The 15095-nt window shown below is 36.6% G+C and overlaps 1 protein-coding gene across 1 annotated transcript in view; it reads left to right on the plus strand.

Moving 5' to 3' along the window:
* Nucleotides 1-15095, plus strand: part of LOC117425956 (hydrocephalus-inducing protein-like) — a 78674-nt gene that overhangs the window by 15703 nt on the left and 47876 nt on the right. The window contains exons 8-17 of the mRNA XM_034043296.3: nucleotides 4909-5110; nucleotides 5617-5800; nucleotides 6522-6621; nucleotides 7964-8082; nucleotides 10066-10289; nucleotides 11124-11191; nucleotides 11330-11562; nucleotides 13026-13126; nucleotides 13380-13515; nucleotides 14676-14840. Coding sequence (XP_033899187.3) covers nucleotides 4909-5110; nucleotides 5617-5800; nucleotides 6522-6621; nucleotides 7964-8082; nucleotides 10066-10289; nucleotides 11124-11191; nucleotides 11330-11562; nucleotides 13026-13126; nucleotides 13380-13515; nucleotides 14676-14840 — 1532 coding nt within the window. The remainder of the gene's footprint in view (nucleotides 1-4908; nucleotides 5111-5616; nucleotides 5801-6521; nucleotides 6622-7963; nucleotides 8083-10065; nucleotides 10290-11123; nucleotides 11192-11329; nucleotides 11563-13025; nucleotides 13127-13379; nucleotides 13516-14675; nucleotides 14841-15095) is intronic.

Consider the following 15095-nt stretch of genomic DNA (forward strand, 5'->3'; position numbering starts at 1 on the left):
AAATGCAGTAAATACAGTGCTAACACAGTAAAATGAACTGACTGTCTTGGCAGGTAAAAATATAACATTTCTCAACTCTCTAATGTTATTCATTCATTAGATTTTTATTAAACAAACCAAGTAGCTCACAAGCACAAAAAGGGTTGAAAAACAAAAGCGTACTTGGAGATTGAAATTGTTTATGCGGTTTTAAAATACTGTGCAGAGGAAAGCTTGCAGCACAGATCTTTGTATAAAGCTTTCATGCTCAGATAAAGGGGCTAACACCATCTATTCCCGAAAGCTTGCTACAAAGCCGTTTCTGACACGCTTTGCAGGATTCTCTTAACAGTACGTTTCAAAACCTGATGTCTCCTGTCAGACTAGTGTGTCAATCAATGGAAATGCTGTACACTTGATGTAGAATAGCTGCAATTGGGGTTAAAAATGGCAACTGCGTTTCAGCTAATGTAAACCAAAAATGTATGAATGTGTTAAAAGTATAGGAGGAGACAGAGAAAGAAGGAAAGACAGAACTGTCACCACTTCCTGCTTTTGCAATTATAATCACACTGGTAAATTAGAGAGAGTATTATGATAAACATATTATAAAACAAAAATACATACGACACAAATCAGCTCCATGTGGTTATCAAAATATCTACAATCCTAAAATGGGCACAGAGAAAGGTGACAGAGATCTATGACGTCATACCCCAGGGCTGTTTGCTTTGTACTGGCCCTTTACAAACACTGTTTTGGCTGTGCACCAGCTGGATCACCTACTGTACAACGTCAGTCTGTGGCATTATATTCATTTACAATAATATCTGACACGTCAGATTCATTCATTGTATGAGGATAGCAGTGTGGAGTAGTGGTTAGGGCTCTGGACTCTTGACCGGAGGGTCGTGGGTTCAATCCCTGGTGGAGGACACTGCTGCTTTACCCTTGAGCAAGGTACTTTACCTAGATTGCTCCAGTACAAACCCAACTGTATAAATGGGTAATTGTATGTAAAAATAACGTGATAACTTGTAACAATTGTAAGTCGCCCTGGATAAGGGTGTCTGCTAAGAAATAAATAATAATAATAATGAGACAAGGCAATCTGGTCTCTGCCAGGTGTGTCTGCCAAGTTCTCTTCACTTAGACCTACTCTTCCTCCCTGCATTCTCCTAGTGGAGCACAATCACATCTGTCCATTGTGACCAGTGAAAGCACCTCCTGTTTTTACATCTGCCTTTGTTCTGCTTTAAGAGCAGTGGTGTTTTTGTTTATTTAAATTTTATTTTAAGTGCATGTAATTGCCTTGCCTAGCTTGTTTGAAATTATTTTATACTTGTGTGCTTCTAGGAGAATATCATAAACTAATGAGTAGAGTAATATCCTTTGGTCAAGTGTTGCAGATATGTGCACCTTTATAGCAACTCATATATTATAAATAAAACCAAATCACAATGGGTTTTCCTTTATAGCAACTCATGTATTATAAATAAAACCAAATCACAATGGATTTTCCTTTCATGAAAGAAAAGGCACAAAATTGCATTTTTTAAAATAATTGAATGAATCTGATAATGTTCTATAAAGCTTTAATATAGTTGAGATAATTTCCACTACAGCGTTCATTTCATTGAAAGATGCATCTACTACACTCCATTTTATATCTAAAAACAAAAAAAGGTTAACTTCAGAATTTACAGTATGATAAATATTCTCATTTCCTATTGTTTTCATACACACAGAGGATCTAAACACATGTTTTGTTTGTCAACAGCATGTGTGGAATCTTAGGACATGCAAATATGTTCCCTTTCTGACTCAAACCAGTTTATTCAAATGGTACTATTCAAAACTGGGACACAGCTAATTCATGTGTTGTTTTTCTTTTAGTTTTTCTGATTAGCTTCACTACACATTTCTCTGTGTATTGTGCGAGATTCACAGGGAGGAAACGGCTGCTCTGCAGTATTGTACCTTCAGATGTGTTTCAAGTTCACAAAACATATTGTATTCGACATTAAAGATTGCACTTAAGAGTGATAAAGGAGGCAGTGAAAGGGGTCATAAAGAAAGCCTTCATCTCTAATAGCCCTCCTTTGTGTTTCTGAGGCACTGGTAAAAAAGGAAGCTTACATGATGGATTTAGGAATACTAATATCTTCAACATCGTTCTAATATGCTTCAGAAAAACTCTTGAAGGCTGATCGTGGAGAAGTGAGTCGGGGAAAAATATTAGCGTGCACAGGCCTCATCTACGGGGTTCAGTGCACAGTGCAGCACTTCAGTCAGGCTGGGGAGCCTTCATAAAAGCAGCTTTTTGCTGGAGTAGTTCAGTAGCATGGCAAACAATGATCTACTGTAGACACAACAATAGACAATCATACAGAACACAGAATATTAAACAGCTAAGAAATGAAATATTGTTTCCCTTTAATCTCCTTTCATCATGCAGTTAGACATTTTTTTGTACAGTGAAATCATATATATATATATATATACATTGGCTGAGAAGGAGCCAATGTATATGTTTTTTAATTTAATTTTTATCAGCAATGCTGCCTTTCACAGCAGAAAGGTGAATACCGAATCAGCAGAGTAATGGGAGATTAGATCTTAGTGTGTGTATATATATATATATATATATATATATATATATATATATATATATATATTGATTTGGCAACAGTTCATTAAATATCACTTTTTCAGTTTGCTTTCCTGACACTTTGCATTCTCACTTTAGATTAAACCACAGCTCCTGACCATGAATCTGTCAGCATCTCTGTTATTAAAAGCAGTTCCCTCATTCTGCACCCCAGACTTATCCGGGGGGGGGCGTCATTTTTTTTTTTTTTTTTACAAACAAATGAGATATTGAGCCGATAAGAGAGAACATTGATTTGATTAGGGGAGCTGTCATGTTCTCAGGATCACTGGGTTTTAGGTTAAATTGAAAAATAATTCCCCCATGCAAGAATGACTACCAACACTTTGATTCAATGCTTAATGATTATATCTCTCGTTCGAGATATATCTAAGCTGATGGGGAGCTTGATTTTGCTTGATGCACTGCAGGGATCCAATTGCAAATTACCTTTTTTCATTAAAATACGTTTAAAGAGAAGAAAAAGGTTCTGAATTGAATTGCAGACATAGGTAATCAAATGCCTTTGTGCCTTTTGCCAGCCACAGACACCCAGAGCTCGGTGACATCTCACTGGCAATAATGTGTGAACACATCTGCATAGCTTTTTGTACCTTGCGTCAGGTTCGCTCAGGTGATTTAATGAGGCAGTACAAAATAACTTGGCACATTTTTGTTTTGAAATGGCATGATTTTAAGGGGTGCGGCGTATTTAACAAATGTGGGGGACACTAGAAATGCAGAATGAACTTATTATGATGATATGTCTAATAAAAAAGTTGTCTACTTTTTCCATTTTTAACAACTTAACAAGAAAAAAAAAAAAAACCTTGAAAAAGAAAACGAAAAAGTGCTGTTTGTCCCTGAAGTGCTAAATCTACTGTACATACGGTGCTGTACTCTCCCATTCAAATCACATTGCTGTTGATGCATTAGTATCCAAAATTGCATTTTCAATAACTTGGTAACAACCATTAGCTTTTGATGTTTATGTCAGAGCCTTCCCTGACCCTCCCTGGGCACTTAGCCATTCAGTTTCACTGGGGCTAATAAGAGATTCATTGATATCAGATTGGGAGGCTGTCTGAAACACCACAGACCTTTCTTGTTTATGGAGATTTCCAATGTTTTATTTATTTATTTATTTATTTATCTATCTATTTATTCATTTATTTATTATTTTTTATTCTGCTTCATTGTAATGCTTCGTAAAGACTACGATATTGATCTGTATGTTTAGGATTTTAGCAAACTCTAAATCAATACAGTCATTTTGTGGAACATGTTTAAAGCAGCATGTTTATCAGACCTGACGGTGAAACGTGGGCCTCTTACTTTTTCCAACAGTTTCTTAACGGAAAGGGTTAAACTAGAAGAGTGTTTTTTTTATTCTAATATGGAAAGGGACTACCCTTAGCTCATACTTTTTTATGGCAGATTTCAGGAAGACAACTTACTAGTGGATCGAGTAACAATAAGGTGCCTTGGTGTTTAAAATACAGAAAGAACTTTCCACAGTATGTAATACACCGCTTGAAATTAGCTGGAGAGGTTGTTTATGTGATTCAGCAGATTTGCTTTGGGATGTGCTACCCTACACAACCCTTTTTTATTCCACAGAGACCCTGCTTTTAATCTGTTTGTCTATCTGTTGCGGTACTTTTCCACAGTGTTTTCAAATTGTATGCAGAAAAATAAACCCTGCTTGCATTAATCTACTGAAGAGAGTTATATTAAATACATACATCTCAAAGAAGATCACAGCTGTTAAATATATCAGTTATCCTTGTGGTTGTTTTTAGTGGCATCAGCTTCTGAGAATCTGTGGAACACTTTTAGTATTGTACAGTATTGCAGCATGTCAAAAAAAATGGTAAACACTGGAAAACGTGTGGTTGATACATTTGAGCTGTACAGCATTGCTGTGTTCGATTCTGCAGTCATGTTGCAAATTCCAACTTTAAGTTTGTTACATTTATTACAAATAATTTAATATGTGATTAATTATATGTATAGATACATATTTAGATGTAATTATTTGTCAATATTTCCATTTCTATACACATGCAACTGGCTTGGATTCCCAGTCACAGCCATGCTGTACAGTATTTGATGAAACTGTCCCCAGTAACATCACTTACACCTTCATGCACAAGAGCAAAAACAGCTTCTTACCCAACAACACCACCTAGGTGGCTCTCAATGGAACTACACTTTGTCCATAGTCGTTTATATTTTTGCCATCAATACTGTAATTCTTCTTTGATTTCTGTTTTCAGGGGAAGACATTTTTATCAGCTTATATGGAGCGGCAACAGACATAAATGTCCGACTCGACAAAAACTCAGTCATTATTGAAAAAACCTTTTTGTCCATGGCCAATCAGAGATTGATTACCATTAGTAACAGAAGTGATGTCATAGTCCACTTCCAATGGAAAGCCTTTGCTACACAAGAAGAAGAGGATCAACAAAAACTCAGGTGGGTTAACGTAAGCTTTCGGTGCTGTTTGAACCTAAAAGTGTTGAAAGTGTTATTAACCTAATTTTCATGAGAAATCTGCTTTTTTTCCTTTCTTCTGTCTCTCTAGTTTGGCCCAGGGCTTCAGAGACCACATATCTATATACAATCTCACAAATGAACCATACAGCTAGCACTTTCAAATCATTTGCTTTTACTTGCATTTTAAGGAAGATGTAACATAACCCTAGACGATTATACGGTATTGTATCTGGAAAACCTAAGGCTCAAAGGGGCTGCATTCATAAAGCATGTACAATTAAAATCATTGTAGTCTAATAGTTTCATTGGCATGCTAATGATTTCTGAATATGACACAAGGTGTTAAAGTTCTTTTTCCAAGGTCACGCAAACAGGGACAAGCAGAATGTTGAATTTGCTAAAAGGGCATCTCCCGTCTAGAAACAGGAGGGCAAAAAGCCTGGTCTTCAATTATGTATTTTGTGAGATTTATGTCTATCTTTTAGGTTCTCCTCTGAACTGCAAAAGGAGGAAGACGATGACATGGACTTCTTCCTAGCAGAGTGCAGTGCTGACCCTACACTCCGTGAGCGAATCTCTGTCCTGTCGCGCACCTTCCAGAACCGGCAGAGACTGCTGCAGGATGACCAGATGATCTTTTCTGATGACATCTTTCACATCGATCTGCTGGTTTGTAACTGTATTTAGATGTACTTGATGATTATTATAATTACTATAATTATCAAGCAAATACCACCCAGCAGTAATCGCCCATGTACTTAGATTCTTAAAGTTTTTAATTACATTTTTTAAATCACCAGTTACAATCAAGACACCTAGTAATCCTTAAATATCCGATGCCATGGTGACCCATGGCTTTCCTTGATCCAATCATCAATTAGATTAGGGGTTTCTTTTTCACTTGGTGCAAGGCCCATTCATGAATTTACATAATATTGATGGTACCTTTTAATTTATTTTTTATTGACCCAAGATGAGATGCTGCTTGTCATTTCTAGTGGATGCTTCTGTCACTGAACCAGTGTTACTAGCATATGTTGCACTAGAAGGTGTGGACTCTCAAGCAATACATGCAAGGGCTGTCAAAATGCAGAAACTCGTAGTACAATTGCATGACTCAGGCCTTCAGTGGTAGGATGCAGAGTTAGTGCATTGAGACATGACACCTTTCTGCATTCCCTGTTAACTTCTGCTCACAACATAATGTTTTTAGAAGTTTATTTTGGTACTACAAAAGTCTTCTGATCCTAAATCATTTACTGATCCTCAAAGTGAAATATAGGCAAAGGTACTAAAAATAATAGGGTTGATGGTTTTTGAGTATTATATTAAAATACAGCAAAGAAAATAAGATATTACTTGGCTAACCTATTTTCTGGTTTAATCACAGGAAGGTGACATCTGGCCTAATTCAACAGCTGAAGTGAATATTGTATTTAAACCAAAAGAGGCCAAGGTTTATCAGCAAACTATCTACTGCGACATTACAGGTAGGGTCAACAAGTTTGGGTGGTTTTAGCCCAGTTCTAGCACAAAATAATATTCTGCTGGCACTTTTGTTAGTAGAATTTTTCAGCGATGCCGAGGAATAGATGAGAATGGAAACTGAAATAGTCCCTTGTGATAACAATGGGGCCATTCATTATTATCTGTGGGATTTATAGTAAGCAAACGCTCGCTAAAACTAAGTGAACATGCAGAATGTATCTCATTTCATGATCCCTGAAGGTAGGGTTGAGGGGTAGATCAAATTTGCATCTGTCACTGCTTAACTTATAATAATATTGAATGATGGGCATACAGTATTAACATACATTTACAAGTCAAGCAGAATGCTCCTTAGTGAGCAGGTTGCATGGAAAAAGAATCACTGTAGGTGTCCTTTCAGTGCGTTGTCCTTCCTCTAATAATACAGGGGGCTGAACATTAATGTTTTTTTTTACTTGCATGTGAATTTCAGAATACATTACATATTTTAAAAAGGTCAATTACTTTTTAATTGCAATGCAGTCTTAGTTTGGCTGCTTCATGGCAATGAATGTAATCCTGGGAGGTCAGAGCCGCTACTCTTTCCAACTTCATTCATAAATAAGTTATTTTAATTGAAACCCAACCTAATTTAGCTGGCTGCTGTTCTGGTGCCAAGTTGTTAAGGTTCTCCTGATATCCAAATTACCTTGGTTCCAGATCAGTATAGCAACTAATTATTCAGTCTTGGTTACTGTGATCTCCTTATGCCAAAAAAACCCTAAAAAAAAAAAAAAAAAATCCCATGCTCCTTGATCCTTCTGATCACACCATGCCTCTATTGCAGGTTTAATGGGCTGGTGCACCTGTATATTGGAATGATACTTGACATTGCAACAAAATATAAAAAATATTATGAAGAGCTGCATGTTCAAAATCACAGAAGCATTTTGCATGTAACATCTAGACAGAATAGAGTCAGATTTCAGTAGGTGTCTGGCCCCATAGCTCATTAATAAACCTGTGCTCCCTACTGTGGACAAGTCTACTTTCCTACCCCTAGTAGGGGACCCCACAAGCAATGTATCTGAAGAAGAAAATCCTGTTGCATTGCATTAGCATTGTACCAATTCAATATAGATATATAGTTATTTAGTGTAGCTATGTAACAAACCAATGAATTGGCAATAAATAGAAGCAGGTTGCTGTTTCAGTGTTTCTGTTGTTGCATTGTCACAGCACCAGACACCAGACACAGTAGTTTATTAATCTTAAACAAGAAACCAAGGTTAGATCGGATTAGTTTAGGCAAGGCTATCCACCTCTAACTGAAATCTAGTTTGGCTTTCAAACACATTCCCCTAGGTCGTGAAACTCGTCTGCCCCTCCGGGTAAAAGGGGAGGGCATTGGAGCCAAACTGCTGTTTAATTTCGACCAGCTGCACATGGGGAACATCTTTGTTGGATCGAAACACAGCTACGAGGTAAAAACAGGCATTGGCAATACCCTCTACGTTTCCTGACTGTTTGTTTTATTTCCTAACCGTTTAATAACTATGTGTGTTCTCCATCATGCTGTATTGTTGTTTTAGAAATGGCCACCGGGGGAGTGCAACTGTAATTTCTACAGCTGTTACACCCCATGGGATTCAGCGCATATTCTTTTTTCTTCTAAATCTGCAGCAAGAAAATAATAATAATAAAAAAAAATCTGCAAGCAAAAACTTGAAAAATATATATATATACTGTGTGTGTGTATATATACATATATATATATATATACTGTGTGTGTGTGTATATATACATATATATATATATATATATATACTGTATGTGTGTGTGTATATATATATATATATATATATATATATATATATATATATATATATATATATATAATTTTGTGTGTGTGTGAAACGTTCTGCAGTTTTTTAAACCACTTGACTTCAGAAATACAGACTTTAGGAGTGCAGTAGTTGGTTTTGCTGGAATAGTTGGTATGCATATTAAATAATGATGTAAGCAAAAACAACAATAGAGAATGATTGGGAATACAGAGACAGAAACTGACTATTTAAAAAAAAAACAATATCCCTTTAAGGTTTTACAAGTGCTGTAAACCTACTATACGTCATTTGCACTACACAAATATGTATTTGAAGAACAAAAACATCATTTGTATTAATGGTTTAATTCACTTTTTTATTTCTTTTATTTTATGGTAATGTGAAATAAAAGTTGCTTCCAGCTTCTTACTGGATTATATTGAATGTCGTGGACTTTATTAAAAACATTTTATAAATAATTAATCCAATTACATTATTAAACATTTAAACCAGTGACCCAAGAGTGTCGTACAATATGGAAATTTCTACTGTGATTGAATGCACATGTTATATATTTTCATGCATTGTATTTAACATCTTAAATCCATAGTCCTTACAGCCCTAACGCTAAAATGTCACCCATCATTACATTTTTATAAATATAATGACATTAACCCAGTCCAAATCTTAACATGAGTTAAATCCCCAAATTAGAAATATGATGTGATTTCTATAACACATTGTTCTTGCAAATATTGGAATATTATATATATATATATATATATATATATATATATATATATATATATATATAGTCCTTTATAGTAGTAGCTAGTGCTTTGTATAAGTTCTTGGTATCACAATCTGGATCATGTCTGCGTGAGTTATTAACAATCTTATCGAATCTAATTATGTTTTTGTTTCAATAATTTATTCCACATTCAGTACTTTGATGTTAAGTTAGTTTATGTACTTTTCTATTGCAGCATGGGATCTTTATTGTTGAGTTGACTTATCATGGGAACTGCTTTTGATGAACCTGTGTAGAGACATTTTCAATAGATATTCTGTTCCTTGACATTTTAGTCATGAATAATCCAGAGTAATCATGTTGTATAATTTATAATTGATTATATTAACACTAGTTATAAGAATAAAGCTGAACTGACACATTTTATTAGATAATTAAATATTGATTAACAACTCCATCCATTAGGGTGTTTTTTGAAAAACAAAATCAATGCTTTCAAATAATTAACGATGATTTTCCAGTGCTGTAACTCGGCAGAAAGGACACAATTAAAGGAGGCAGTTGTCCAGAAAATGGGCACGTAGCCTCTGAGTACATAAACCACACATCATGCGATAAATTAAGTCATATCATTTCCCAGCGATATGGAATTGCATGCATGCAAAATTAGAAACTCTGCTTCATAAACACTCGATCAAATGATATATACTAGAATTTAAAAAAATAATAATAATATTGGACAATATTTCTATATTGGAAGGCACAAATTATTATTTTACATTGGGTTTAATGGAATGCATTAGTCCTGCTGTTTCACTGTTTTAGACAACTGGATCCTGCTGTTCTTATAGCCCTCTCTACCTCCACTCCACCCTTTCCCTGTGTCTCAGGCCATCCTGTCCAACAAAGGGGACATTGATGCCATCTTCAGCTTGGTGCCCCCCTCTTCTGCCCTGGGCTCCTGCTTCTCCTTCATCCCCAGTGAGGGCATGGTGCTGCCTGGGGGCTACCAGGCCATCGAGGTCTCGTTCTCCTCCAGCATTGTTGGGGACTTCCAGGAGGAATTTCTCTTCTCCATAGACGGCAATCCTCAAAACATCAGTGTTACGTTCAGGTGAGGCAAGGCTCGCATTTACTCCAGTGCATAATATGCGCCATGTTTTGGGGAAAGGAAAAAACAACACTATTAATATACTAGTTAGATGTAAGCCTATTTATTCCTGCTGACCAACGCTTGTCTTGTTGATAACCCTATATGGAGTCAATGGTGTTATAAATATTAAGTTAAATAGTGCTCTGAACAATGAGAGTAAAGTACTAAACCCTCTCTGAAACAGTAGAAAAGGGGTTGTATGAACTTCAAACTTGCTTTTATTCATTAAAGATCCTATAAAATAGTGCTTAAAACAGTCCTTAAAGGTTTTGAATAGGATTCAGTGCTACCTTGTGCTTTTTTCTATTACTTGCTGAAGCTTTTTTAATTTTCACAAGGTATTCCTCCTGGAAGCTAAGTGCATTCTTTTATACATTTTCTGTTGTACATTTCTCCCTGTAATGTACGAAGCCTTTCACCTGAGCCAATCATGAAAGATTGGCTGTCCGTGAGCTGCAACCTTTATTCATTTTCAATTGTTTTACTTTTTTTGTAGACATTTTTTTTCAGCATCTTTATGATTTAATGACATGGAACTTGCAAATTATGGTAAATGGAAGTGGTGCCTCTGAACCTGCATCTATTGACACTTTCACCTTGGTTGAGGTTCATTCTCATTGAAAGCTGCTGAGTGTAGCTACTGCTCCTGTCAGCCTCGGAACGGTCAATGATTTCTTTTTTTTTTTTCTTCCTCAAATAGTGACCTTCGCGCCTTTTCTGACGCATTGCTAATTGTTGCAGTGGCACATTTGTCGAATCTGCACATTTCTAAGATCTGCATAATTCTTTTAACAGGGGTTGCGTCATTGGACCCACTTTCCATTTCAACGTGCCTGTACTTAACTTTGGAGATGTGTCCTTCGGTGAGTTTATACACTTTTCTTGTGCCGTTTGGAAAGAAAAGCTGAGACAAAACATAAATTGTAACTGTGTAAATAAATACAGCACTTACTGTACAGTAGTGATACGCACACTAATGACATCTTAATTTTATGTCATAGGTTTTCCACACACATTGACATGCTGCCTTCATAACACGTCTCTGGTACCCATGACCTTCTATCTGCGTGTCCCTGCAGACGGTAGTGGAGACACTTGTGTGACGAGTTCAGCCCAGGTCTCAGACACCAATCGAACCATGTGGAGGGGCAGCGACCAAGCTGTGAGTCCCAGGGAGTTCACTGTGACTCCTAGCACTGGGACCATACGATCACAGGGACTCATGGATGTTCAGGTAAGGGGTAAACTGCAAGTAAAGCACAACAGCTGAATTTTATAGGTGTTACACTAGCCTATATAACGGACATCATCCCACTTAAAAAAAAAACTAACCATCTGACCCCTTCATGCTCTTTTTTGTGAAAAATGTATTACTATAGTTTATTAGGAATTTTAAATTGACACCTTCTTATGGCCACACAGTTAATACAATAGCAGCAGTGTTAAGAATATGAAACATCTGTTTAGTACCAACCAGGACCACTACTGGTAACTTCAGCATCTTTATATTGATGTCTCTGTGAAGTGCCTCCAAGCAAATCTTTCCCAACTTGTATCCAAGGAGAGTTGCAATATCACCCTGTTTATTATTCATGAATGTGTTTTAAATGTACTTCATGCTTGATAAGCACATTAAGCTCTCTTCACCTCATCCTGAAGTGGGCTCCAGGGTTTTCCCTTCTGTTTATCTGACTCAGATTCCCCGCGTTGCTCTCTTCAACAGGGTTTTTGCTCTCACTCATCAGCTGACTGCTCTATGAAACAGAGCTCTATTTCATAAATATTTTCCAGACTCCTCAAAACCACTGACAACAAATCTCCAGCTCCATTCACTTAAATGACACAGAAATGTCATGGCTGCACTTCAGAATGACTTTGGTTCTAAGCTCTACATTACTAATATAAATGATAGCAGCATGACATGTTAGCTGGAGAATGAGTCTTGAGCTTTCAGGATCTACGATCCTTATATAGTATTACTGTATTACCAGATTTGAGTTACTTACAGCTGCTACAAATACATTCTCAGGCAATTTATCAACTGTTCCAGCTTGTAGTTTCTTTAACTTTTTCCTTTAAGAGATGAAAGTGTCAGGACAATCTATCTTCTCACACCCAAACTCAAAATTGCTTCTAAGTAAATTGTTTTTACGCTGCTATATCGTCTCTTTTTCCATATAAACAGAACCATACATACTGAAGAGAGTATGTAATCACAGTGGTTTATTGCTGTCTTCACTGTAAACCCTCAAGTGAATTGCTTCCTTGTGTAACTTTTTTTTTCTTCAGTTTTTCACTTTAAACCTGCCATTATTCTAAATTCATGTGTTAACTGTAGGACCCGAGCTTGTTAATATTGTTATTTTTATTTTTTAACTTGCCTGGAGAAAAAGATCTGTGTTGAGATCTAAACATCCATCACTGAATCCTATTCAATTAGACATTTAGAAGTAATGTAATGAGATATTTAATGTGCAGGCGAGGCATTCAACATTATAGGCATTTATCCTAGCTGCAGAACATATAATAATAATAATAATAATAATAATAATAATAATAATAATAATAATAATAATAATATTTTAGTACCATCTTCAGAAGTACATATATAATTCCTGCTTACTGAAGTATCCCCTTGTGAAATGTGTCACCCACTCTAGGAGTTAAACCTTGTTGGCTGTACCTTGTCTCTCCCAGGTGACTCTGTGCTCCAACAGAGTTCAGAGGTATGAGTTGGCCTTGGTGGTGGATGTGGAGGGCATAGGGGAAGAGGTTCTGGCTCTCCCTATTGTTGCAAGGTATACATTTCCTACACATGTCATATGTACAGTATATACAGTAATGTCACAATGTCACAATTGACCTATTTTATATATATAAAGTCTCTAAGTGTTTTAAATCCACAAACACGTTGTAAAATAGACAGACAGCTGGATCCCTGTTTTGCTTGGTAATAGGGGCCATGTCCATGTTAATAACAGATTGATTGGGCAGCGATTGCTATACTAATTTGCAGTCATGTTAACACGTTTTTAATGTCTTGTTTTCTAGGTGTGTTGTTCCTTTGTTGCGTGTGGAGACTCCAGTTTTGGAGTTTCGAAGATGCTTCCTCAATTATTCTTATCACCAAACAATTCAGCTGGTCAACGACGATGACCTGCCTGCATGCTATGGTTTGCTCCCACAGGTCAGTCAGTTTTTTACATGCAGCATTTTGTTAAAATCTTAAATTTGGGGGCTCCCGAGTGGCGCACCAGCGACCCCTGTGGCTGATAGGGCCCCTGCGGGTCTGCAGTGGAGCCATTCAGATCTGTGTTGTCCTCCGGCACAATAGGTCTGGTGGCTTCGCTGTGGATCCGCAGTGCGGTGAACTGGGATTAATAATAACACATTTGGCAATTCTAAATTGGGGAGAAAAATGGGGTAAAAAATCATTGGCAACGACTAAATTAAAAAAAGAAAATCTTACATTTGATCTTAGTTCAGCTGCTTTTCAAAACCTGAAGAGGAATGTGTACAGTAAGTATCACTGTAGCTGAGGGATTTGACACAAATTCTTCCTACACTCCACATAACTAAATGCAGTCAGTCTTTTTTTATTATCTTTATGAACAGACCAAAGAGGCTGAGCAATTTGAAGTCTACATTCATAAAATAACAATAGAATCAGCTGTAAAAAAACACAGTAAGACATTGCATCACAATACTGTCGTCTGAATACACTCTTGGTTAATTTGTGCATATTGCCATTTGGACCTGAGAAAGCCATGGATACACATCATAACCGACTGTGCTGCATTATTTTTCTCTCTTTTTTCTTTTTCCTTCTCTTTTTCCTTTTGGGTTCAATTCCAAGATAGGGATCTACAGTATCTATACTATATTAACAACTCTGGTTGATAAAGTTCATCTCCGAGATGTAGGCAAAGTCTATTCAACCTTGTTTTATATTAGCTGCTGTGTTGCTGCTACTGTTTCATGTATTATGCTACTATCATGTATTATGCACTGATTTTTTTTTTTTTAAACAGTATAGCATGTATTATGCATATCTCTGTATTTAAAGTTTTATGGATTTTCTTGTTGTTACTGCATCTTGTAAAGTGCTTTGTGATGGTGGTCCACTAAGAAAGGCGCTGTATAGAATAAAAAAAAAGTTTGATTTGATTTGATATCCTTGAAGTCATTGAGAACGTTAATACTGGCAGCCAAAACAGGGGCAGAAACTTGTAACTGCAACTGTTTTGCATGACATTTTGGGAGTAGAAGTGGACATTTTGGGAGTTTGGATCTTCAAAAACGAAAAATATGAACACCATGTGTTTCTGGTTTCTTGGTGTACTGTAGGTCTATGAGGACAACTCTGCCTTGCTGTACTCCAGTCCCCAGCCCAGAGGTATCATTGAGCCGCACTCCACACTGGAGATCCCCCTGGTGCTGCAGGCTGCTCTTGTTGGAAGGCTGGACGCGGTGGCAGAGGTTGCCGTCTTTGGCAGTGAAGACCCACCGCTCGTACGTTTCTAAATAGGACTCCTTCAGACTGCGTGCTTGGGTTTATTTAGTTTTTGTTTTTTAATTTCAGCGGTTTAAATGATTTTAAACACGCTTGAGCTTGTTCCTCTGATTGTGCATATATTTATAATGAAATTAAGTAAAAATAAATAAAAAAAACAAGCGCATTTCAGTTAAAAAAAAAAGTGGGTTCCTGTATGAAAAGTTCTTGACTGCAAAAACAAAAAAGTGATTCATACCTTATTCATTCTGCTG

This window comes from Acipenser ruthenus, chromosome 20 (assembly GCF_902713425.1).
Source record: "Acipenser ruthenus chromosome 20, fAciRut3.2 maternal haplotype, whole genome shotgun sequence".
Classification (NCBI taxonomy): Eukaryota; Metazoa; Chordata; class Actinopteri; order Acipenseriformes; family Acipenseridae; genus Acipenser; species Acipenser ruthenus.